Source organism: Scyliorhinus torazame, chromosome 3 (genome assembly GCF_047496885.1).
Source record: "Scyliorhinus torazame isolate Kashiwa2021f chromosome 3, sScyTor2.1, whole genome shotgun sequence".
NCBI lineage: Eukaryota > Metazoa > Chordata > Chondrichthyes > Carcharhiniformes > Scyliorhinidae > Scyliorhinus > Scyliorhinus torazame.
The window spans coordinates 50,506,861-50,531,603 of NC_092709.1; the positions used below are offsets into that span (position 1 = coordinate 50,506,861).

Below are 24,743 nucleotides of genomic sequence, written 5' to 3' on the forward strand. Positions count from 1 at the left end.
TGAAAATGTGACAATAGGCAGTACAATAAAGAGGAGAATGCGCCATATGTAAGATTTCTAACAGATTATTGAAAATTCTTTACAAATCCATTATGTCGATGAAGCTTTGGAAATTAATTGCAGTGTCTGTATCAGCAAAAATTCAAACATTCATTGGCACATGAGAGAGATTGAAGAAGCTGTGAAAATGTGATGTATTTCAGAGTGATTCTATATGAAGCTAACCTTTGTGCAATAAAAAAGTTAAATGCACTTAGAAAAAAATACTTTTGCAAGTTTAGCTTAGGGAGTTTAAAAATCATAATTGGGTCGAAGAACAAAATGGGATCATATTTCAGAGTAACTCTATATAGGTCTTAACTTCACATAATAAAGTTGTTATGCGCACATGGTAAAACATGATTATAGTTCTGTGTTGAACCTGAAAGGGAGCTTAAAACTCATGATTGAGCGCAGCAGGATTTTTCTCAGTTTAGTTGTTGCTGAGTTACGTTGCCATAGTTGCATGTAAATTTTCAAGAAGGCTTATTATAAGTGATGTTTTAAATGCCAGCAACGCTGCACTTGAAATGTATGAGTTTTTTACACTTCCTAACCAAAAAAATTGGTCAAACCTACAGTGGACGAAATGCCAGACAGAGCTTCTCATGTAAAGGTAAGTACTAGGAAATCCTGTATCTCAAATAATCATTACAAATATGTATTTATTTGTTATGGTTTTTCCTAGATCTCCAGTATCGTTGACAGTGTCATATAACAATAATTGACCACAATAATCTGTTCAGAAAAATGTAAGGACATTACAAATATTTGTGAATGCTGTTAGATTTACAGTGATAATACTAGAACTGAAAATATATTTTTACCAGGAAAGATTGAATAGGCTTGGGCTTGTTTCTCTAGGAGAGAGGGCTAAAAGGAAAAATGATAGAGGGCTTTATAATTATGGAAGCATTTGTTAGGGTAGCTGTAGCAAAGTTGTTTTCATTTGTAGTGGGGGAGACCAGAATTAGGACCTTAAATATAAAATAGTCACTAATAAATCCAATAGGGAATTGAGGAGAAATGTCTTTAACCAGAGAGTAGTTACAATGTGGAACAGTCTTCCACAAGTAATAGTTGAGGTTACTTGTGGAAGCTAGATAAGCACATAAGGGAGGAAGGAACAGAGGGTTAAGTGCTGAAGATGAAGAGGGCTGTGAGGAAGCAGGGTGGGGGGAGAGATGTCAATGTCTTATTGATTACATTGTTATAGCTTAATGGAAATTATATTGTTAAAAAAATGATCGGTATTTGTACACCTATAGGTAGGGACCCCAAAAGTGTACACATTTTTTGGACCCCAAAAGAGTTTAAGTGGGATAACTGGGATACTGGGGAGAGGGGGGGGGGGAGGAGCTGTGTTGACTGTGAGCTAATTCAATAATCACTCTCCAGCAAATAAAGCAACTGTGATTTAGTTTTAACTTCACCAACCACTGTGTATCCGATTTCATTGGGAGCAGAGAATGGTTAGCCTAAAGGTAAAGATTAGAAACCAAGATACCTTTTCAGACAGAAGACTGGCCATGTGACACAGAGAAAGACAGGGGGAAAGTGTGTCAGAGAGTGAAGACAGGGATTTTCAGCTCTCTGAGATATGAAATACTACAGGTTACTGAGAGACTGAGTTTAGGGAACTCATGTTTATTTTACTGTTGAAGCAATAGTGAATCTAGAGTGTGATTATGGATGTCTCAGGAGTGCAGTTTTGGACGTCACGAGTTGGATGAGAAACATCAAGTGAATGCTCAAGAATTCGCCAGAAGAAAACCATTTTTGCAAGTGTGAGGTTACAGGGAGAAGCTAGTTAAGCACATTAGGGAGGAAGGAATAGAGGGTTATGCTGAAGATGAAGAGGGCTGTGAAGAAGCTTGGAGGAGGGGGAATCAATGTCTTATTAATTAGCCTTTGTGTCAAGCTAGTGGTAACTCGTCACAGGTTTATGTGTCTATAACAATATTGCTGGGTAAAGGAATATTGGGAAACTGAATCACCTTTTTGTGTTTGTATTGAGATCTTTTCAATCTTTTTGTCTGGTGGAATATAATTTTTCTTGTTTAATAGATATTTTATTAACGGTGCTAAAAGTTCATCAGCCTGGTCCTATGAATTTGTTGAGTAACTTTCTCCGCGGTTTTCTAAACAAATGTTAGGATCGATCAAGCCAGGTTTCAATCTGGGATCGGACTTAATCAGTATTAACATCTGCTGGGATAACAATCTGGAACACAAAATGGCAATTGTTTGGGGGAATCTGTAGATTTAGAGTTTATGCAATCGGGACATTATAATATCCTCTTAACACCTAACATTTCAAATTATGATGTTAAAACAGTATTTTGCCCATCCATCTTTTCATTGGTTAAAAATTCTGCAAAAGTATGCAGAAGTAATGGATGATAAATGTACTAAACTTGTAGAAGAGATCAGTGTGAAATGCAATATATATAGAAAATACAGGAGGTCACCATCACTGCCTGTAGTGAGTCTCCCAAATTAGGGTTAGGGTTAGGGTTAGAGACTTTAATGAAGTTGTAACAATGGATTTGAAGGCATTTGATGAGGACAAACATTTTTGTATTGTACTTTGCGAAGATAACTAGGTTCAGTCTGTCAAAGGTAATATATAATAGAGAAAGAAATCTAATTGTTTGTGAGCAAGAGAATTAAAAAATGGATAGGAACTGGACTGGGAGTACCGGCTAAATTCCTAACTGACAATGGGGAGGGGGGAATTATTTGGATTTGTGAAAGAAATACAGTAATTGATGCGAGGTTTCATAAAATCTTAGCTGACCAACCGAGCTGTAAGCTAACATCTGCATTGGGGTGGGCAGGCCATGCGAATAATTCACTTCAAATGGTTGGGGGCTACAGTTCCTAACAATTAGTTTACGGGAGAAACCCCAAAATACCTTTTGTGATGTGTGGGACTATCCCCAGCCTTGGAAGGGACTACGATTAGTTAATTTTTTTCTGAGCATTTGAATGCCCTGCATGCAGGGAGACAAGCTTTTATCAAGGCTGAGCTTTCAGAGAAAATTCACCAACCTTACAGCACTGTCTGGGCATATCAGGAATACAGTTTAATTCTAGGGACGTGGTATATTACAAAAGCGAAGGGCTGAAAGAATGGAAAGAACCTGGTACGGTTATAGGCAATTATGGAAAAACAATTTTGCAACATGGAAATCAAACTGTAGGGTACTACGCGTGAGGCTAATTGGCACTGATTATGCATTCACAGAATCTGAACAGGGAATAGAATAGTGAAGAGGCACTCCATATACATATGTTGGACAATTACAAGGAGCAGATTATGGCAGATCAAGGGGTGACTGAATATGAACAAAGTGACACAAAATTGCAGGCTAAGGCCAAAAAACAACTATGCAAAATTGGCACTAGAATAACCTATGTACCAGTAAGGACCAGTATGTAGAGGGATGCCACCATTATCGGAAAAGCCACTGACAAAGACGAACATTAGCTGAATGCAAGAGAAGGGACAGAGGAGGTAAGACTCATGGATTGGCAAAATTAGGTCAAGATGTGGAAACCCAAAAAAATGCAGTGTGCGTTCTGAAAGTGGACTGGAAAATGGCTACAGCCCTAGGAAAAGATCATGGACTTGCAAAAGCTCTGATCGTAGGAGGGAGAGATAGTATAGCAGTGATCCAGAAAGAGAGGGGAGGGTGAGTAGAGATCGTAGTTTGACAAGAATATGGACCATAGAGTAGGCTAGGAATGCCAGTCGAAGTAGAAGCCTTTATGATCAAGAAGTTTTATTAGTTGCTAACAAACGAAAAGACAAGTTGGTAAAGGATGCCAAACAAAAAGAGTAGGAAAGAATTTGGTGTACACACTGAAATGCCAAATGGGACAGCCAGCCTTATCCCACAGGTGGATATGCACAGAAAAGGTATTTCCTGATGCCACGTATAATGCTACAGCTAGACAAGTGGCTTGGGGTTTCAAAGAAAGACTTGGTGATCATGATGCCAGAGTGGACTCCACTACCTCAGGAAAAGTGAGCTTGAAGATTTTCTTAGCTCTTTCAGCAACGTATTCTTGAATGTAAATCGATTGATATAAAAATTGCATTTTGGAGAGTGACAAATTTCAAAGGGAAGTGTTTTTGAAACCACCAAAAGAAACTGAAATGGAACTGTGGAAATTGAACAAGTGTGCTTATGGATTGAATGCTGCATCGAGGTTATGGTATTTCTCAGTTAGGTCGGTCTTGTTGAAAACAGCTTATATTCAGTTAAAGCCAAACCCAGCAATGTTCAATTGATATTACAAGGAGAAACTAGCAGACATCTTTATAATGCATGCTGCTGATTTCTTGTGGGGAGATTCTGCAAAATGTGAGCAATGAGTAATAGATAAATTGAAGAAGGAATTTATGGTGGGAGTTGAGCTTCGGGCGGGGCCATTAAGTATATTGGGTTAGCTATTAAGTAGAATATGTCAGGAGTGACCTTGGCCGGAATTCTCAGTTTGGAAGATTATGTTCTCCACCAGAGATGAATTTGCGCAAGGAGCGCAAATCAGAGGCGATTCACTAATAATAGAAATCTTAATTAGTGTCACAAGTGATGTGTTGAGTATGCCGGGTCTGCGAGGACTGCGTTTACTGCAGCAGTGAGAGAGACAGGCTTCCAACACTTGAAGAAATGCAACTCGATTTTATTGAATTCTTAACTATCATACATACTTTAACTGTGGGTTGACACTATGCTGACTTGACTGGAGACCTGAGGCTAACCTGACCAGACTATCTTACTACCACATGGTGTATGTTCTAGTTCCTGCTCACGGGCTCTGACTGTCTCAGAGGCTGGATCCCCTAGAGCGGGAAAACTAGTGCCCTCTGGCTTTTTAGTGGTTGTGTCCTGTCTGGTGATTGGCTGCTGTGTTCTGTGTGTTCATTGGTCATCCTGTATATCAATCACTGCCTGTCTGTGTACCATCATATACCTGTGTGTATATTATGACATCTCCACCCCTTTTTTTATTTACAAAAATGTGTGTAGGTCAATAAATGGTGAGTGTGTGTGTGTACAGGAGCCTGACTATATACAAAGTATGTTAACGTATTTACATGGGAAGGTGTCTAGTACAGATAGAGGGCAGATAACAAATTAGGAAGAAACAATATGTACAGATGTGTAAATGGATCACAAGGTAATGCAACATTCAGTCTATAAATTCAGTCTCTGTGGTGGGTGACGAATTCTGGTTGACCGCCTCAAAAGTGGGTCAGGGACCGCCTGCACTTGAATGGGCGGAACTGCCTCCCATATAGAGGTCGGTAAAAGAACTGGCAGATTGGTGGCCTCATGGAAGGGCGCGTCCTGAGGAACCAGCATGCGAGGCGGGACATCACGTTCAGGTGGCGGGCGTGGAAGTAGCCGCAGTGCCCGCCTATTACGCCGAAGAAAGGAGCCATCATGCATGCGAACGAGGAACGATCTCGGGGCCACTTGCTTAACCACCACAGCCGTGGCAGACCAGCCACCGTCAGGTAGCTGAACACGAACTCGGTCAGCAGGAGCCAGAGCAGGGAGATCTGTGACGTGGGCGTCGTATGTCGACTTGCATTGAGTCCGAGACTGTTGCATCCTCTGCAGGACCGGTAAATTGTCAAGGTCCGGGATGTGGATAGCCGGCCCTGTTGTCCGTAGTGTGCGGTTCATTAGCAGCTGTGCTGGGGACAGGCCAGCGAACAAAGGAGTCGCCCGGTAGGCTAACAGTGCCAGGTTAAAATCCAAACCCGAGTCAGCAGCTTTGCACAACAGTCTTTTAACAATGTGGACTCCCTTTTCAGCCTTCCCATTCGACTGGGGGTAGTAGGGGCTTGAAGTGACGTGCGTAAAATTGTACAGCCGGGCAAAATCCATCCACTCCTGGCTGAAGAAACAAGGGCCATTATCAGTCATAGCTGTAAGTGGAATGCCATGATGAGCAAAAGTCTCTTTGCATGCCTTGATGACTTTTGCTGATGTGAGGTCAGTCAGTCTGACCACCTTGGGGTAGTTGGAAAGGTAGTCCACGAGAAGGACATAGTCTCGGCCCTTTGCATGAAAGAGGTCAATACCAACTTTGGACCATGGGGAGGACACCAGTTCATGCGGCTGTAGTGTCTCTTTGGGCTGAGCCGGCTGGAACCTTTGACACGTTGGGCAATTGAGGACCGTGTTGGCGATATCCTGACTGATGCCTGGCCAATATACTGCCTCTCAGGCTTGACGGCGACACTTTTCGACCCCCAGATGACCCTCGTGGATTTGGCAGAGGACCAGCTCTCGCATGCTCTGTGGGATTACTATCCTGTCCAGCTTCATTAATATGCCGTCCACTACCGCTAGATCGTCCTTTATATTATAAAACTGGGGGCACTGCCCCTTTTGCCAACCATCCATGAGATGTCGCATTACCCGCTGGAGTAAAGGATCCCTGGCCGTCTCCTGACGAATTTGCACGACCCTTTCATCAGTGGCCGGAAAGTTGGATGCACAAAACTTCACCTGAGCGTCTATCTGCCAGACAAAGTCCGACTGCTCACACAGCGTGGTGATGGATCTAGAGAGTGCGTCGGCCACAATGAGCTCTTTGCCCGGGGTGTAGACCAGGTCGAAATCGTAGCGGCGGAGTTTGAGGAGGATACGTTGTAGCCGTGGCATCATATCATTGAGGTCTTTTTGGGTGATGTGAACCAATGGCCTGTGGTCTGTCTCGACCGTGAATTTGGGGAGTCCATACACTAATCATGAATTTGTCAATCCCTGTGAGGATGCCCAGGCATTTTTTTTCAATCTGAGCGTATCGTTGCTCAGTAGGTGTCATGGCTCTAGAGGAATATGCGACTGGGCCCAGGAACAAAGAACAAAGAACAAAGAAATGTACAGCACAGGAACAGGCCCTTCGGCCCTCCAAGCCCGTGCCGAACATGCTGCCCGACTAAACTACAATCTTCTACACTTCCTGCGTCCGTATCCTTCTATTCCCATCCTATTCATGTATTTGTCAAGATGCCCCTTAAATGTCACTATCGTCCCTGCTTCCACCACCTCCTCCGGTAGCGAGTTCCAGGCACCCACTACCCTCTGCGTAAAAAACTTGCCTCGTACATCTACTCTAAACCTTGCCCCTCTCACCTTAAACCAATGCCCCCTAGTAATTGACCCCTCTACCCTGGGGAAAAGCCTCTGACTATCCACTCTGTCTATGCCCCTCATAATTTTGTAGACCTCTATCAGGTCTCCCCTCAACCTCCTTCGTTCCAGTGAGAACAAACCAAGTTTATTCAACCGCTCCTCATAGCTAATGCCCTCCATACCAGGCAACATTCTGGTAAATCTCTTCTGCACCCTCTCTAAAGCCTCCACATCCTTTTGGTAGTGTGGCGACCAGAATTGAACACTATACTCCAAGTGTGGCCTAATTAAGGTTCTATACAGCTGCAACATGACTTGCCAATTCTTATACTCAATGCCCCGGCCAATGAAGGCAAACATGCCGTATGCCTTCTTGACTACCTTCTCCACCTGTGTTGCCCCTTTCAATGATCTGTGGACCTGTACTCCTAGATCTCTTTGACTTTCAATACTCTTGAGGGTTCTACCATTCACTGTATATTCCCTACCTGCATTAGACCTTCCAAAATGCATTACCTCACATTTGTCCGGATTAAATTCCATCTGCCATCTCTCCGCCCAAGTCTCCAAACAATCTAAATCCTGCTGTATCCTCTGACAGTCCTCATCGCTCTCCGCAATTCCACCAACCTTTGTGTCGTCTGCAAACTTACTAATCAGACCAGTTACATTTTCCTCCAAATCATTTACATATACTACAAAGAGCAAAGGTCCCAGCACTGATCCCTGTGGAACACCACTGGTCACAGCCCTCCAATTAGAAAAGCATCCTTCCATTGCTACTCTCTGCCTTTTATGACCTAGCCAGTTCTGTATCCACCTTGCCAGCTCACCCCTGATCCCGTGTGACTTCACCTTTTGTACTAGTCTACCATGAGGGACCTTGTCAAAGGCCTTACTGAAGTCCATATAGACAACATCCACTGCCCTACCTGCATCAATCATCTTAGTGACCTCCTCGAAAAACTCTATCAAGTTAGTGAGACACGACCTCCCCTTCACAAAACCATGCTACCTCTCACTAATACGTCCATTTGCTTCCAAATGGGAGTAGATCCTGTCTCGAAGAATTCTCTCCAGTAATTTCCCTACCACTGAAGTAAGGCTCACCGGCCTGTAGTTCCCTGGATTATCCTTGCTACCCTTCTTAAACAGAGGAACAACATTGGCTATTCGCCAGTCCTATGGGACATCCCCTGAAGACAGTGAGGATCCAAAGATTTCTGTCAAGGCCTCAGCAATTTCCTCTCCAGCCTCCTTCAGTATTCTGGGGTAGATCCCATCAGGCCCTGGGGACTTATCTACCGTAATATGTTTTAAGACACCCAACACCTTGTCTTTTTGGATCTCAATGTGACCCAGGCTATCTACACACCCTTCTCCAGACTCAACGGGCGAAATTCTCCCCAACAGCGCGATGTCCGCCGACTGGCGCCAAAAACGGCGCCAATCAGACGGGCATCGTGCCGGCCCAAAGGTGCGGAATGCTCCGCATCTTTGGGGGCTGAGCCCCAACATTGAGGGGCTAGGCCGGCGCCGGAGGGATTTCCGCCCCGCCAGCTGGCGGAAATGGCGTTTGTTGCCCCGCCAGCTGGCGGAAATGGCGTTTGTTGCCCCGCCAGCTGGCGTGGAAATGCGGCGCATGCGCGAGAGCATCAGTGGCCGCCGACAGTTTCCCGCGCATGCGCAGTGGGGAGAGTCTCTTCCGCCTCCGCCATGGTGGAGGCCGTGGCGGAGGCGGAAGGGAAAGAGTGCCCCCACGGCACATGCCCGCCCACGGATCGGTGGGCCCCGATCACGGGCCAGGCCACCGTGGGGGCACCCCCGGGGTCAGATCGCCCCGCGCCCCCCCCAGGACCCCGGAGCCCGCCCACGCCGCCTGGTCCCGCCGGTAAATACCAGCTTTGATTTACGCCGGCGGGACAGGCAATTTCTGGGCGGGACTTCGGCCCATCCGGGCCGGAGAATTGAACGGTGGGTCCCGCCAACCGGCGCGGCCCGATTCCCGCCCAATCTCCGGTACCGGAGACTTCGGCGGGGACGGGGGCGGGATTCACGGCGGCCAACGGCCATTCTCCGACCCGGCGGGGGGTTGGCGAATGACGCCCCTGATCTACCAATTTCTTCTCTTTGGTGAATACTGATGCAAGGTATTTATTTAGTACCTCGCCCATTTCCTCTGGCTCCACACATAGATTCCCTTGCCTATCCTGCAGTGGGCCAACCCTATCCCTGGCTACCCTCTTGCTTTTTATGTACGTGTAAAAAGCCTTGGGATTTTCCTTAACCGTATTTACCAATGACTTTTGTGACCCCTTCTAGCTCTCCTGACTCCTTGCTTAAGTTCCTTCCTACTTTCCTTATATTCCATGCAGGCTTCGTCTGTTCCCAGCCTTTTAGCCCTGACAAATGCCTCCTTTTTCTTTTTGACGAGGCCTACAATATCTCTTGTTATCCAAGGTTCCCGAAAATTGCCGTATTTATCCTTCTTCCTCACAGGAACATGCCGGTCCTGAATTCCTTTCAACTGACACTTGAAAGCCTCCCACATGTCAGATGTTGATTTGCCCTCAAACATCCGCCCCCAATCTATGTTCTTCAGTTCCCACCTAATATTGTTATAATTAGCCTTCCCCCAATTTAGCACATTCATCCTAGGACCACTCTTATCCTTGTCCACCAGTACTTTAAAACTTACTGAATTGTGGTCACTGTTACCGAAATGCTCCCCTACTGAAACATCTACCACCTGGCCGAGCTCATTCCCCAATACCAGGTCCAGTACCGCCCCTTCCCTGGTTGGACTGTCTACATATTGTTTTAAGAAGTCCTCCTGGATGCTCCTTACAAACTCCGCCCCGTCTCAGCCCCTGGCACTAAGTGAGTCCCAGTCAATATTGGAGAAGTTGAAGTCTCCCATCACCACAACCCTGTTGTTTTTACTCTTTTCCAAAATCTGTCTACCTATCTGCTCCCCTATCTCCCGCTGGCTGTTGGGAGGCCTGTAGTAAACCCCCAACATTGTGACTGCACCCTTCTTATTCCTGATCTCTACCCATATAGCCTCACTGCCCTCTGAGGTGTCCTCCCGCAGTGCAGCTGTGATATTCTCCCGAACCAGTAGCGCAACTCCGCCTCCCCTTTTACATCCCCCTCTATCCCGCCTGAAACATCTAAATCCTGGAACGTTTAGCTGCCAATCCTGCCCTTCCCTCAACCAGGTCTCTGTAATGGCAACAACGTCATAGTTCCAAGTTCTAATCCAAGCTCTAAGTTCATCTGCCTTACCCGTAATACTTCTTGCATTAAAACATATGCACTTCATGCCACCAGACCCGCTGTGTTCAGCAACTTCTCCCTGTCTGCTCTGCCTCAGAGCTCCACTGTCCCTATTCCCTAGTTCTCCCTCAATGCTCTCACCTTCTGACCTATTGCTCCCGTGCCCACCCCCCTGCCATACTAGTTTAAACCCTCCCGTGTGACACTAGCAAACCTCGCGGCCAGGATATTTATGCCTCTCCGGTTTAGATGCACCCCGTCCTTCTTATATAGGTCACACCTGCCCCGGAAGAGCTCCCAGTGGTCCAGATAACGGAAACCCTCCCACCTACACCAGCTGTTTAGCCACGTGTTTAGCTGCTCTATTTACCTATTTCTAGCCTCACTGGCACATGGCACAGGGAGTAATCCCGAGATTACAACCCTAGAGGTCCTGTCTTTTAACTTTCTGCCTAGCTCCCTGAACTCCTGCTGCAGGACCTCATGCCCCTTCCTGCCTATGTCGTTAGTACCAATATGTACAACGACCTCTGCCTGTTTGCCCTCCCCCTTCAGGATGCCCTCTACCCGTTCGGAGACATCCTGGACCCTGGCACCAGGGAGGCAACATACCATCCTGGAGTCTCTTTCACGTCCACAGAAGCGCCTATCTGTGCTCCTGACTATAGAGTCCCCTATTAATATTGCTCTTCTGCGCTTTGACCCTCCCTTCTGAACATCAGAGCCAGCCGTGGTGCCACTGCTCTGGCTGCTGCTGTTTTCCCCTGATAGGCTATCCCCCCCGACAGTATCCAAAGGGGTATACCTGTTCGAGAGGGGGACAACCACAGGGGATTCCTGCACTGACTGCCTGCCCTTTCTGGTGGTCACCCATTTCTCTGCCTGCACCTTGGGTGTGACCACATTTACATAACTGCGATCTATGACGCTTTCTGCCACCTGCATGCTCCTAAGTGCATCCAATTGCTGCTCCAACCGAACCATGCGGTCTGTGAGGAGCTCCAGTTGGGTGCACTTTCTGCAGATGAAGCCATCCGGGACGCTGGAAGCCTCCCGGACCTGCCACATCTCACAGTCAGAGCACTGCACCCCTCTAACTGACATTGCATCAATTAATTAAAATTAAAATTAAATTAAAAAAAAAATATATATATTTTTTTTTTAATTTTTTTCAAAGTTACTGTTAACTATCTGTTTCCTAGCACTAGATTTCTAATAGAAATGCGAAAGCTAAATATAGTACTCTCCGATCTCTGGCTTAGATACCCCTCTAAATTATAATTAAGTAATTATGTTTAATTAGTTACCAATGCTTAATTTTTTTAATTTAGTGTAGATTCCCAACCAGCCACTCAGGCCACAGCTTTTCTGTGATGTCACTTCAGTTTCCCCCCGACACACACAATTTGAAAAAGGTCTAAAAGTAAAAATGAGTAAAAATCACTTACTTACCTTCTTACCTTCTGAGTGTCTTAGATGTTCTCAGATTCTCTCCCTGACAGAGACTGCTCCTCCTCCTCCGAACCTAGGAGGATTCATCCAGCTGGAGGAGTACTGCCCCAATGCAAGCCTGGCTTGCATCGGTGGAGATCTTCGTCTCCTTGGCGGAGTCGGAAAGCGCCAGTACCGGGGCCTTGGTGAGTTTTGCCCTGAGCTCACGCCACTCTTGCTCATGAGCAGGGAGCCACTGGAAGTCCGTAGTTTTTTTGACAAGATTGTGGAGAGCTGTGGTGTGTGATGCAAGGTTGGGGATAAACTTCCCAAGGAAATTGACCATCCCTAGGAAGCGGAGAACCGCCTTCTTGTCTTCATGGCGTTGATCGCCGACACCTTGTCTGCACCTGGCTGCACACCGAACTGCGAAATATGGTCGCCAAGGAACATTATTTCTTCTTGACCGAACGAGCATTTACTGAGTCGGAGGCCATGCTCGTGGATCCTGTGGAACACTCGCTTGAGGCGATCGATGTGCTCCTGATGAGTTGTGGACCAGATAATAATATCATTGACGATGCCCTCCATTGTTTGCTCCATTATGTGGTGGAACATCTCCGAGGCGGAGATGATGCCAAAGGGCATCCGGTTGTAACAGTAGCGACCGAACGGGGTGTTAAATGTACACAACTTTCGACTGGACGCGTCCAGCTGTATTTGCCAAAACCCCTTGGAGGCATCCAGCTTCGTGAAAAACTTGGCGTGAGCCATTTCGCTGGTGAGCTCTACTCATTTAGGTATAGGGTAGTGTTCCCTCATCATGTTACGGTTCAAATCTTTGGGGTCGATACAAATGCGAAGTTGCCCTGACAGTTTTTTGACACAGACCATAGAGCTAACCCAGTCCATGGGTTCAGTGACCTTAGAAATGACGCCCTGGTCCTGGAGGTCTTGCAGCTGCTGCTTGAGGCGGTCCTTAAGGGGTGCCGGCACCCGACGCGGTGCATAAACCACAGGTGTGGCATTCGGCTTCAGCAGTATCTTGTGTCGGTAAGGTAGTGTACCCATACCTTCGAAGATGCTGTGGTATTGTGCTATGATGTCATCTAATTGGGCTTGGAAGTTGACATCTGGTGAGGCCGTTGCCTCTGCGGACGGACATGGTGTGAACCCGCTACACAAGATTCAGGATTTTGCAGGCCCGAGCACCGAGCAGGGAAGCTCTGTTGGTTCCTACAATTTCAAAACGCAGGGTTGCTTTTGAAGAATGATGGGATACCGCAAGCTGGCATGAGCCAGTGGCAGCAATGGCATTGCTATTGTAGTCGAGGAGCTGGCAGGCCGGTGGAAGAATGCTTGGCTTGACGCGGATGGTGTCAAGGTCAGACTTTGAAATGAGGTTCGCTGAAGCGCCAGTGTCCAGCCTGAAGCGTATGCGAGCCTTGTTGACCATAAAGGTTGCACACCACTCGTCATCCGGATCAATGCTCATCACTGGGAGTTGTTTCACCTTCTTCGCTGAAAGCATCGTATGGTCGGTGATGATGCCCACCCGGAATGGAGATGTGAGGCCCTCGGTGTCGGAATCCGGAACCATGTTGGAGTCGGAGTCTGCAACGGGTTGCTGTACTGACCGGACGTTCTTGCGCTGCGACTGGGATCGCTGTGTACTGGGCAGTTGAGCAGATCTGCATAGGGCTGCGTAGTGGCCAAGCTTGCCACACTGGAGACAGCGTCGAGATTTCGTGGGACATTGCCGCTTTAAATGGGCGGAGCCACAGTTGTTGCACGTCATGGCGCTGACGTCAGGACGCTCTGTGTGCCACCACGCATGCGCCGTGCGGTTGAACGATGTGCGCACCTGCGCAGTTCGGTCGTCGGCCTCGCCGTCCCCTTGGTCGTGGCGCGCATGTGCAGAAGCCTGGGAAAAGCCGCGAAATGGCCGCCTTCATCCAGACACAGGCCCTGGAGCTGTTTTACGGCCTGCACCCGCTCCGCATTGTGGGGGCCTTGTCGCGCCATCTCTGCCGCCTTGATATGGAACCCCCAATAAGAAAGACCCCCACCAGAGGCCCCTATAAGAGAGATCTCCATCAGAGATCCCCCATAAGCGAAACCCTTGCCTGGAAGCCCCCCATTACATAGACCCTTGCCTAGAAGCCCCCCATTAGAGAGACTCCTGATGGGCACCAATCCCATTTTCTGCTGACGCTGGACTCTGCTGCATCAGGAACTCTGCTGTCGGCGGCGAGATCCGCTGTCGGTGGCGGGTGGCAGAAAATCCAGTCCCCTGAACCAGCATTCTTATTTAGAAAGCATCAGTCGCATTCCAATGAATCAGGCCAGGTGTTAAAAAGGATCCTGCATTCAAGAAAGAAAAGACCAGTGAAGAAGTTTGATTGGACGGTTGAAGTTGAACTGGTTGTGCACCAGACTAGACCTGATGATAGTTACAATTTATTACGAGTTAAGTTCTATGATGAAACATGCTACAGTTGAGAAAGTTTTGAGAGGAAATAAAACATTAAGGAAATTAAATTCAAGACATTTTCCAGCATTGGGTGATCCAGGAGATATGAGGCGAATCATTTTAGCGATGTTTCACATGACAGTTTTCCAGATGTGTATTCTGGCACAACAGGGTTCATCACATTCTTGGTGATAAGAATAATAAATATTGGGTGACATTCTCCATTTGGGCGACAATGGGCTGGATTCTCCGATATTGAGTGCGGAGGATCTGAGGCATTTTACATGAAAAAAATCGGCGCCGTCCCCTCACCAATCCTAAGACCAGTGAGGGACTAGTAGCCGCGCCATGTAAAACTCCCGGCTCCCATGATAAGAATGGCTGGGTCCATGGCTGCATATGCGCACAGCAACGACCTGCAGCGTTGCACTGTAAAACATGGCGCCGGCTGTCCGCGGACCTGACCTGCCAGGTAGTGCCCCCCTGGCCACCCCAGCCTTTGCGGAAGACCCCAGCCAGCAGAATGGCTCCCGCCCGACTGTGGCGACACAGTCCACAGCCACATTGCCGGGTTCCCGACCGCTGAGACCACACACGTCAACCGCGCGGTCGGGAACTCGGCCCATTGAGGACAGCGTATCGGGGGAGGACCTTCAGGTTACATGCTAAGGCCTTCCCAACGGCGTGCGGCGAGCGACGCGTAGACGCCATTTCGGAGGGGGCGGAGCATACCAAACCTGCATCAAACACGTGCCGCCCTCGATTTCAGTGACAAAAGGGATTCTCCGCCCGATCGCCGATTATAAAAATGGCGCTGGGAAATGTTGAATCCCGGCCAATGTTTTCCCATCGGAGGTGAATTTCAACTGATTTGCGCTCCCAGGAAGCAATTCACTATCCTTTGCCATACAAATTTATTCATGCTGAGGATTACGAGGGATTCCCAAGGAAATCGTGCTATCGGGCCGCCATGTTGAGCGGGCGGCCGATAGTGAGGTCCTGTTGCTGGCCATCCCTACCCGCATCGTAATTCGGCTCCCCTTGCATTGCAAAGCAGCTCCCCCATCGCAAACCACGCCTCCCCACCCCCAACCCACCACCACCGCATCGCAAATCAGCCCCCCATCCCTCAGATTTTCTGGGTCCCCCCTTCCCCCCTAGAAATCCCTAAATAGAGGGACCCCCAGAGACCCCATAGATAGGGAGGACCCCCCCCCCCCCACAGAGACTCCTCAAATAGTGGACCCTCTCTGACCCTCCAGAAAAGAGATCGCTGTCAGGAAACCCCGCTCTCCCCCCCGCCAGAAAAAAAACCGCTGTCAGGAAGCCCCCGCAGAAAAGAGACACCTTTCAAGAAGCCCTCAGAAAAGAGACCCCGGTCAGGAAGACCCCCCCCCCCACCAGAAAAGAAACCCCAGTCAGGAAGTCCCCAGAAGGGAGACCCCTATCAGGAAGACCCCCCCAATAAAAGATACCCCAGTCAGGAAGCTCCCCAGAAAAGAGAAACATTTTAGGAAGTCCCCCCATAAAAGAGACCCCTGTCAGGATGCCCCCCCATCATGCACCCCCCAAAAAGAGAAACCTTTCAGGTGGCCCCCCAGAAAATAGAGCCTGTCTGTAAGCCCACCAGAAAAGAAAAGCCTGCGTGGAATCCCCCCAGAAATGAGACACCGGTCAGGAAGTCCCCCCCAGAAAAGAGAAGCCCATAAGGAAGCCCCCCAGAAATGAGAGCCCTGTCAGGAAGTTCCCCCCCCCCAGAAAAGAGAAGGCCATAAGGGAGCCCCCCAGAAAAGAGACCCCTATCAGGAATCCCAACAGAAATGAGACCCCTGTCAGGAAGCCCCACAGAAAAGAGACCCCTGTCAGGAAGCCACCCCATCATGCATCCCCAAAAAGAGAAACCTTTCAGGTGGCCCCCCAGAAAATAGAGCCCCATCTGTAAGCCCGCCAGAAAAGAAAAGCCTGCGTGGAAGCCCCCCAGAAATGAGACCCCTGTCAGGAATCCCCCCAGAAATGAGACACCTGTCAGGAAGTCCCTCCCTGAAAAGAGAAGCCCATAAGGCAGCCCCCCAGAAATGAGAGCCCTGTCAGGAAGTCCCCCCCCCCGAGAAAAGAGAAGCCCATAAGGGAGCCCCCCAGAAAAGAGACCCCTATCAGGAATCCCAACAGAAATGAGACCCCTGTCAGGAAGCCCCACAGAAAAGAGACCCCTGTCAGGAAGCCACCCCTGAAAAGAGACCTCTGTCAGGAAGCCGCCCCTGAAAAGAGACCCCTGTCAGGAAGCCACTCCTGAAAAGAGACCTCTGTCAGGAAGCCGCCCCTGAAAAGAGACCCCTGTCAGGAAGCTCCCCCCCTCCCCCCCAGAAAAGAGAAGCCCGTAAGGAAGACCCCCAGAAAAGAGACCCCTGTCAGGAATCCCAACATGAATGAGAAGTCTGTCAGGAAGCCCCCAGAAAAGAGACCCCTGTCAGGAAGCCACACCTGAAAAGAGACCCCTGTCAGGAAGCCACACCTGAAAAGAGACCCCTGTCAGGAAGCCCCCCCCCCCCCCCCCCCCCCCCCCAGAAAAGAGAAACCTGTCATAAAGCCCACCAGAAAAGAAAAGTCTGTGAGGAAGCTCCCCAGAAAAGAGACCCCTGTCAGGAATCCCCCCAGAAAGTATACCCCTGTCAGGAAACACCCCAGAAAAAAGAAACCTGTCAGGAAGCCCCACAAATAGAAAAACCCTTTCTGGAAGTCCCCAGGAAAGAGACCTTTGTCAGGAAGCCCCACCCCCAAGAAAAGAGACCCCCGTCAGGAAGCTCCCCAGAAAAGAGACTCCTGTCTCGAAGGCCACCCAGAAAAGAGAAACATATTAGGATGTCCCCCCAGAAAAGAGACCCCTGTCAGGATGCCCCCCCCCCCATCATGCACCCCCCAAAAAGAGAAACTTTTCAGGTGGCCCCCCCAGAAAATGGAGCCCTGTCAGTAAGCCCGTCAGAAAATAAAAGCCTTTGTGGAAGCCCCCCAGAAATGAGACCCCTGTCAGGAATCCCCCCAGAAATGAGACCCCTGTCAGGAAGTACTCCCCCAGAAAAGAGAAGCCCATAAGGAAGCCCCCCAGAAATGAGACCCCTGTCAGGAAGTCTCGCCCCAGAAAAGAGAAGCCCATAAGGAAGCCCCCCAGAAATGAGACCCCTGTCAGGAAGTCTCCCCCCAGAAAAGAGAAGCCCATAAGGGAGTCCCCCAGAAAAGAGACCCCTATCAGGAATCCCAACAGAAATGATACCCCTGTCCGGAATCCCCGCAGAAATGAGACCCCTGTCAGGAAGCCACCCCATCATGCATCCCATGGGAGCCCCCCCCCCCCCCCGCCCCCCCCCCCCCCCCCGCCCAGAAAAGAGCAGCCCGTAAGGAAGACCCCCAGAAAAGAGACCCCTGTCTGGAAGCCACTCCTGAAAAGAGACCTCTGTCAGGAAGCCGCCCCTGAAAAGAGACCCCTGTCAGGAAGCACCCCCCCCCACCCAGAAAAGAGAAACCTGTCATAAAGCCCACCAGAAAAGAAAAGTCTGTGAGGAAGCTCCCCAGAAAAGAGACCCCTGTCAGGAAACCCCCAGAAATTATACCCCTATCAGGAAGCCCCCAGAAAAGAGAAACCTGTCAGAAGGCCCCACAGAAAGAAAAACCCTTTCGGGAAGTGCCCAGGAAAGAGACCTTTGTCAGGAAGCCCCTCCCCCAAGAAAAGAGGCCCCCGTCAGGAAGCTCCCGGTAAAGAGACCACTGTCAGGAAAACCCCCAGAAAAAAGAAGCCTCTCAAGAAGCCCCCAGAAAAGAGAAACTTGTCAGGGAGCCCCTCCCCCAGACAGAGGCAGTGAAAATAATTGCTGTCGTAACACTCATCTGGGTATATGTCTGCTGGCTCAGGAAGAGTGTGTCAATTTCTGGAAAAAGAAGGCAGTGACCTATGTTTAAACCCCTCAAATCCTTGAGCTACAAGCCATTCATTCATTTCCCTCACTGGGCTGTGATTGACAGCTTCCCCACAGACATACACACCTGCAGCCTTGCTTCATTCACCTTCCTTTGTTGATTCCCAAATTTCTTTCTCTGTCAGTCTGGCCTCAATAAAAGTTGAGATGGATTTGCACGTAAAAAGAAGTTATTTATTTAGCTTGCAAGCTTGATTCATTTCATAGAAACATAAGAGACATCCAGTTTCCTATATCCCAGAAAGCGAATGAACAAAGAAACAAAGGGATCTCTGCAAATCAATTCAAATGGTATCAAGTTTCACATACTCGACGCCCATAGGTCAGCCTATATCCCTCCTGACCTGTTTGATCTATTCTGATTGGCTCACTTCCAATCCCTTTCTCTGGCCCCTATCAATGCAGCATCACTCTCATAGACACACCTCTTCCTGCTTTTTCCATGCGGTCTCAAATCCCTTTGTCCCTAACTGCCAGAATCAAAGTGGCTTATTTCTACATTACATTAACTAGTATCTCTAAAGTAACTATTTTATATCACATTCGTCATTCCCTCCTTTTATCATTCCATGATAACCGAACTATCCAATCCATAGCTACGGTTCCTCATCTAAAAGATCCGTCGCTGCATTTCCAATTCCTGTCTTAGCCCCCCTTCATCTGCCTCACCCTCATGGATTTTAACAGTTAAATTTTTTTTTTCGGTGATTGGGGCGGTGATCTGATCCAGTGCACCCCGCATTCTACCCATCACACATTTAAGGATGGCCAGGCCCACAAAGATGCAGCCGATAGCTACCACTAGATACATGGCCATATTTATCAACCAGTCCTTCCATCCTCCAAATCCCCAGTTACCCCAAGAGCCAGGATCCTGCATCCCGTCCAAGTGATCCCGTATGCGATCCATAAATTTAGTGATGTTAGCGGTCAAGTCCTGAACTCCCATGATACACTTGCCCTGTACTATGGCGCATACCCCACCCTCACGGGCCAGAAGATAGTCAAGAGCATACCGGTTCTGTATTGCAAACAACCGTAGCTGAGACAACTCCTTGGTTATTGCCCCGAGGGCTCCCAAGGTTTCATTTCCCAAGATGGTAAGGCCGCAAATAAAATAATTCCGATCACTGACAGCCAAGGAACCCCCCACACCTCCCAGTTTATCCAACTTTGAAATGCTATTCGGGCCGCCCCAGCAATGCGGAAAGCCCTAGTCCCAACAGTGATATGAGAGACATTCGCCCAGCCACAGAGGAGCTGGAGGCCGGCGTTCAATGGAACGCAAGTGGTGTTGTAACAAACGCATTGGCCAGACGCCTGGGTGATATGGCACCTCCTGTCCGTACAGGTGGGAAACAGACATGTTATATTTGTGTCCACCTCTACCAGCAAACAGCCATATCCTTCACTGCTGAAGCAATTCTCGTACGACCGGGAATCCCTATTGGGAGTGAAGTGGCTAGGTATGTGCGCCCTCCACCGTCGCAGCCTATCGTACTGTGAATGGGAATTATCCCGAGGAAGGGGAAGGCAAATAGCCGGTGGTGCTGAACCCGGATCGTAAGGAAGAGTGACCTGATCGGGCAGTGGTTCGGAATGCTGACAATGAACCACCGTTTGGGGAGTGCCCCAAAGCGGTGAAACAGAAAATAACCTAGACACCGCTGCGGGGTTTGGGTAGCAGACAACCCGTCCCTGGCCATACAAGCGGTGGTAAATCTGGTAGAAGAGATTCATACTACCCGGGTTTTCCTCAGTTTGGCCTTTAATTAACTTAAGTGTATCTCCCGGTAACCTACGTTCTAGCTGTACTTCCCTTCTCATACGCCCCGTCCTCTCTCTAGTCCCTTTCTCTTTCTCATCTCCTCTTCCTACACTCTTCTGACAGCCTGATTTTACCTTTATTGTACCACTCTTAACACATCCAAAATCAAATTTACATGTATTCCAAAAACAAGGCAATGTCCATATAATGTTCCCTTCCCATCGCCGGGACCGGTACAACTGCTTCATGACTCCTGCATTCTCCTTAACTTTGATGACCTTCCATGAGTCGGTACCATGTCCTCGTATATGGGGGCAGCGAAGAACATCACCTTTGCATCGGTGATGTATCCTTGTAGATTGGTTGGGGCTACACAGATACATAATATTCCCCTTTTCCATGTCCATCGCCAATAACACGCCAAGCGAAGTGAGGCCAAATATCAGACAGACGATGCGTAGCCACTCCATCATGCTCCACACCTGTAAAATAGCACTGGAGAAGGGAGGCAGGTTAGTATCCAACCTTTTACAGTAGTGGAGATGGACTCAATTTACAGTGATGTAGGTGGACCCAAGCACTTCGCCCCTCCACTTTAACTGCTGTGGGGGTGGTAAGGAGAACTTGGAAGGGCCCGTCCCATCGCGGCTCCGACCCCTTCCTAGTCCAATTTTTGACCATGACATAACTACCGGGCTGGACTGAAAGTGAGCTAGGTACTGGGGGCAATGGCTGGTGAGCCGCGCGGACCTGGCCATGGAGTTCCTTGAGCACTTGCGTGAGGGCTAGAACATAGGCGGTCATTTCTTCAGTCATCTGATGAAACTGAACCAGTCTGGGAACCTGCAGGCTCCAGGGAGTTCTAAGCGGCCTGCCATAAAGAATCTCGGCGGGAGAGAGCCGGGCCGGGCCCGCAGGTGTAACCCGCAGCTGGAAGAGGGCAACGGGGAGCAACTTAAGCCATGTCAGTCCCGTGTCTGCTCTTAATTTAGCCAATTTAGTTTTGAGGGTCTGATTGTGTCTCTCAACCAACCCGGCCGCCTGCGGTCTGTAAGCACAGTGTAACTGCTGGCGTATGCCCAACTGGGAGCAAAACTCCTTGTTAATTTGTCCAATAAAATGAGGCCCATTATCAGAACTTAACTGAGCTGGTATACCGTACCGGGGAATGATTTCCCTCATCAAGACTTTAACCACAGTAGCAGCTTTATTATCGATAGTCGGATACGCCTCGACCCATCTGCTGAACACATCCACAATGACCAAAACATATTTGTAACATTGACACCTTTCCAACTCAATGTAATCCATTTGGAGCGTCTCAAAGGGACCACTGGGCAATGGGGTTTGCCCCTTCCCACAAGGGATACCTTTTCCGGTGTTATATTGCTGACAAATCAAACACCGATTACTGATACTTTGGGCCAACCCCTGCATTTTAGGGTGCCACCAAGTGTCCAGCAACAAATCACTAGTCCCTCGAGCCCCACAATGAGTTGCAAAGTGTACACATTCAATGACCCATAAAGCCAGCACATCAGACATACAAGTCTAATGTGCAGGCGTGGTCCATAAAGAGGAAACAGAATCATATGTACAACCTAACCGTTTCCACATTTGTTTATCACTCTCAGGAGCGTCCTCCTGTAATCTTATGACGTCTTGGATGGTTGGCATTGACTTGTCAGAAGCAGACATATTTATAGTACATCGTTTAGTCTGACTTAACATCTTAGGCACCATCACTTGCTGAATTTGCGCGGCTGTTCGCGCTGCACGATCTGCTCGTTCATTACCAACGTCAACTGGGGTTGTACCATTCGTGTGGGCAGCGCATTTAATAACGGAAATCTGCGCTGGCATAAGGAGGGCCTGCAGTAGGTCATTAACTAAACCCCGTGGGATATTTGACCACACATAATCATGTCAGGTTGTTCTGACGAAATGTCACTCAAATCGCCCCTTATTGTGGTAGTTTCCTGAATCAAGGCTAAACATTCTTGACCAGGTGCGTCCTCATGGACAGGGGGACCGCTAAGAAAACAGGCTGGATTGATAGTGGTACAGTATTTAAATGTCAGACGTGGATTGTTCAAAAGGTATATCTCATACCTATTCTGACGAGCTGCGGTAAGATGCTGACCATTCGCCCATATCCCTGCATGGTACTGGTCATGGACCTGACGTGTAATATGAGGGCTTACCGAAGCTGACTGTGGCCATAAATGTGGTGATATTGTAACAAAATCGGCTGTACCTTCTTTTCCCGTGACTGTGGCTGTAACCTTGACTGGCCATTCGGTCTCAAGTAATGGCCGGTATTTGTCCTCCAACTCCCTGTTTCGTCCAGTTCTGTCATAGGCCAGGGTAACGTGATGCAGTGACTGTTCAACGTCTAACGTCCACCACTGGGGGGTGATAGAAATATAGCACTGTTGTCTCATCCTCCTCTTCGCTGATCCACCCACCAAAGTCACTATATTGGGGCTCCTGCTGGTAAACTACCATTTCTGCCGCTTGTTGGGGTCGCAGATCATCCTTTTTCATTACATACTCAGTCTTAACCTTTGTAACTGAGCCTCCTTCTTGGCCTACACCCTCCTTCCAGTAAAATCTGACTGCCCTTGCCATATGGGAAGGGTCGTTCTCTGTCCAATTCATGTTATTACATTTCACAAGCAGTAACCACAGAAGGTGGTAGGCAATGCATTAACATAGCACAGTATTGAGGGGAATTCTGACCATTTTGATACAGCAAATCGCCTGACTGCCCCCGGTAGATTTCATTAAAACGCTCCAGAAATTCCTCTGGCTCTTCAGTCTTCCTAGGTTTTAGGTCTAAGATAACAGAAAGATTTATGGGCCTTTGAAATGTGCTATTCAACGCATTCAGATCTGTGTCCTTCTTTTCTCTATTTGCTCTTTTTTTTTTAAACTTAAAAATGTTTGAAAATTCAAATTGAATTACTGCAACTTGCAAGCTTAGCTCTGATCTCAACTCAGAACTAAATTTACAATTTGCTTAACACAAACTTGTATAACATTTACAACTTAATTATTTCTTTATCTTAACAATTTTTCTTTTAACAAGTTTTTTTTTCTTTTACATACACATATGTATTAGCAAAATCAACTATCATCTCCAGATTGACACTTTTTAAAATGTGTCCATGATCTTCTTTAAGTTTCTATTAATCTCCAGATAAAATGAGATAAACCTTATTTCAAGTAAGTAAAACTTAAGATTCTGGCAATTTCAATCAATTGCTTTCGAAAATAATAACTTTTATCAAAGAGGTGGAGAAACCCACTGGTTTCCTTTAATTAATTCAAAACGTAACTTTGCTGGTGTTCACTGACTCAAAGGAAAGGTATCCGATTACACTACAGGCTGCTGCTGTTATCTCAAAGCCTGAGTGAGAAGCACTGCCTGTTTTCAACTTCGCCTGCTGCTGTTAACCCTTTGAGAGACTTCTGCTTCAACCAATATGCAGCATTCCCCACAATCTCAACTAGACCTCGGAACTGCGTTTTCGCCAATACAGTCCAAGGAGACAATTTTAGCTTAATCAACTATATATTTAAAACACTCACACATAGAGTTGAACCATCTTCAGATTTAAAAACAGTTATACTGGACTGAACCTTCATCTACTGAAGTCACATCAGCCCCTGAACCCATATAATAGACTGAACCTTCATTACTGAAGTCACATCAGCCCCTGAACCCATATAATAGACTGAACCTCATTACTGAAGTCACATCAGCCTCTGAACACTTATACTTGGAATTGAATCATCATTTGAGATGTCCCATCAACCAAAACCCTAACCCAAGCCGAAACAACAATATGAAATCCCATCAATTAAATTGCTAATCCCCAGACTGACCTGTGATTTCGTCGAGGCGGTCTTTCTGTGCCAACCGCGAGTGACCAGACTAATCAGACGATAAGAAGAGGGGAACAATCAATGCGCGGTTCGTTTTCCAGTTCTACATTGAGGGCCCTTTGTTCCCCCATCCTCCTGTTCATAATCAGTCTAATTCTGATTTCGCAGTTGGATCAGGACCGCCCTGAGAAATCCCGGTTTTCGGCACCAAATGTTGATTCCCAAATTTCTTTCTCTGTCAGTCTGGCCTCAATAAAAGTTGAGATGGATTCGCACGTAAAAAGAAGTTATTTATTTAGCTTGCAAGCTTGATTCATTTCATAGAAACATAAGAGACATCCAGTTTCCTATATCCCAGAAAGCGAATGAACAAAGAAACAAAGGGATCTCTGCAAATCAATTCAAATGGTATCAAGTTTCACATACTCGACGCCCATTAGGTCAGCCTATATCCCTCCTGACCTGTTTGATCTATTCTGATTGGCTCACTTCCAATCCCTTTCTCTGGCCCCTATCAATGCAGCATCACTCTCATAGACACACCTCTTCCTGCTTTTTCCATGCGGTCTCAAATCCCTTTGTCCCTAACTGCCAGAATCAAAGTGGCTTATTTCTACATTACATTAACTAGTATCTCTAAAGTAACTATTTTATATCACATTCGTCACCTTCATATTTGAATAACTCTGAAGTGCTCTAACCACAATTTGTATTTCATTTAAGTACCC

At 47.7% G+C, this 24,743-nt stretch overlaps 1 protein-coding gene across 1 annotated transcript in view; it reads left to right on the forward strand.

Annotated features, from left to right (window-relative positions):
- Positions 1-575: 575 nt before the first annotated feature.
- LOC140409488 (cilia- and flagella-associated protein 337-like) overlaps positions 576-24,743 on the forward strand; it is an 85,372-nt gene continuing 61,204 nt past the window's right edge. Inside the window, exon 1 of the mRNA XM_072497900.1 lies at positions 576-655. Within this exon, the coding sequence (XP_072354001.1) occupies positions 629-655 (27 nt within the window). The 5' untranslated portion in view covers positions 576-628. The remainder of the gene's footprint in view (positions 656-24,743) is intronic.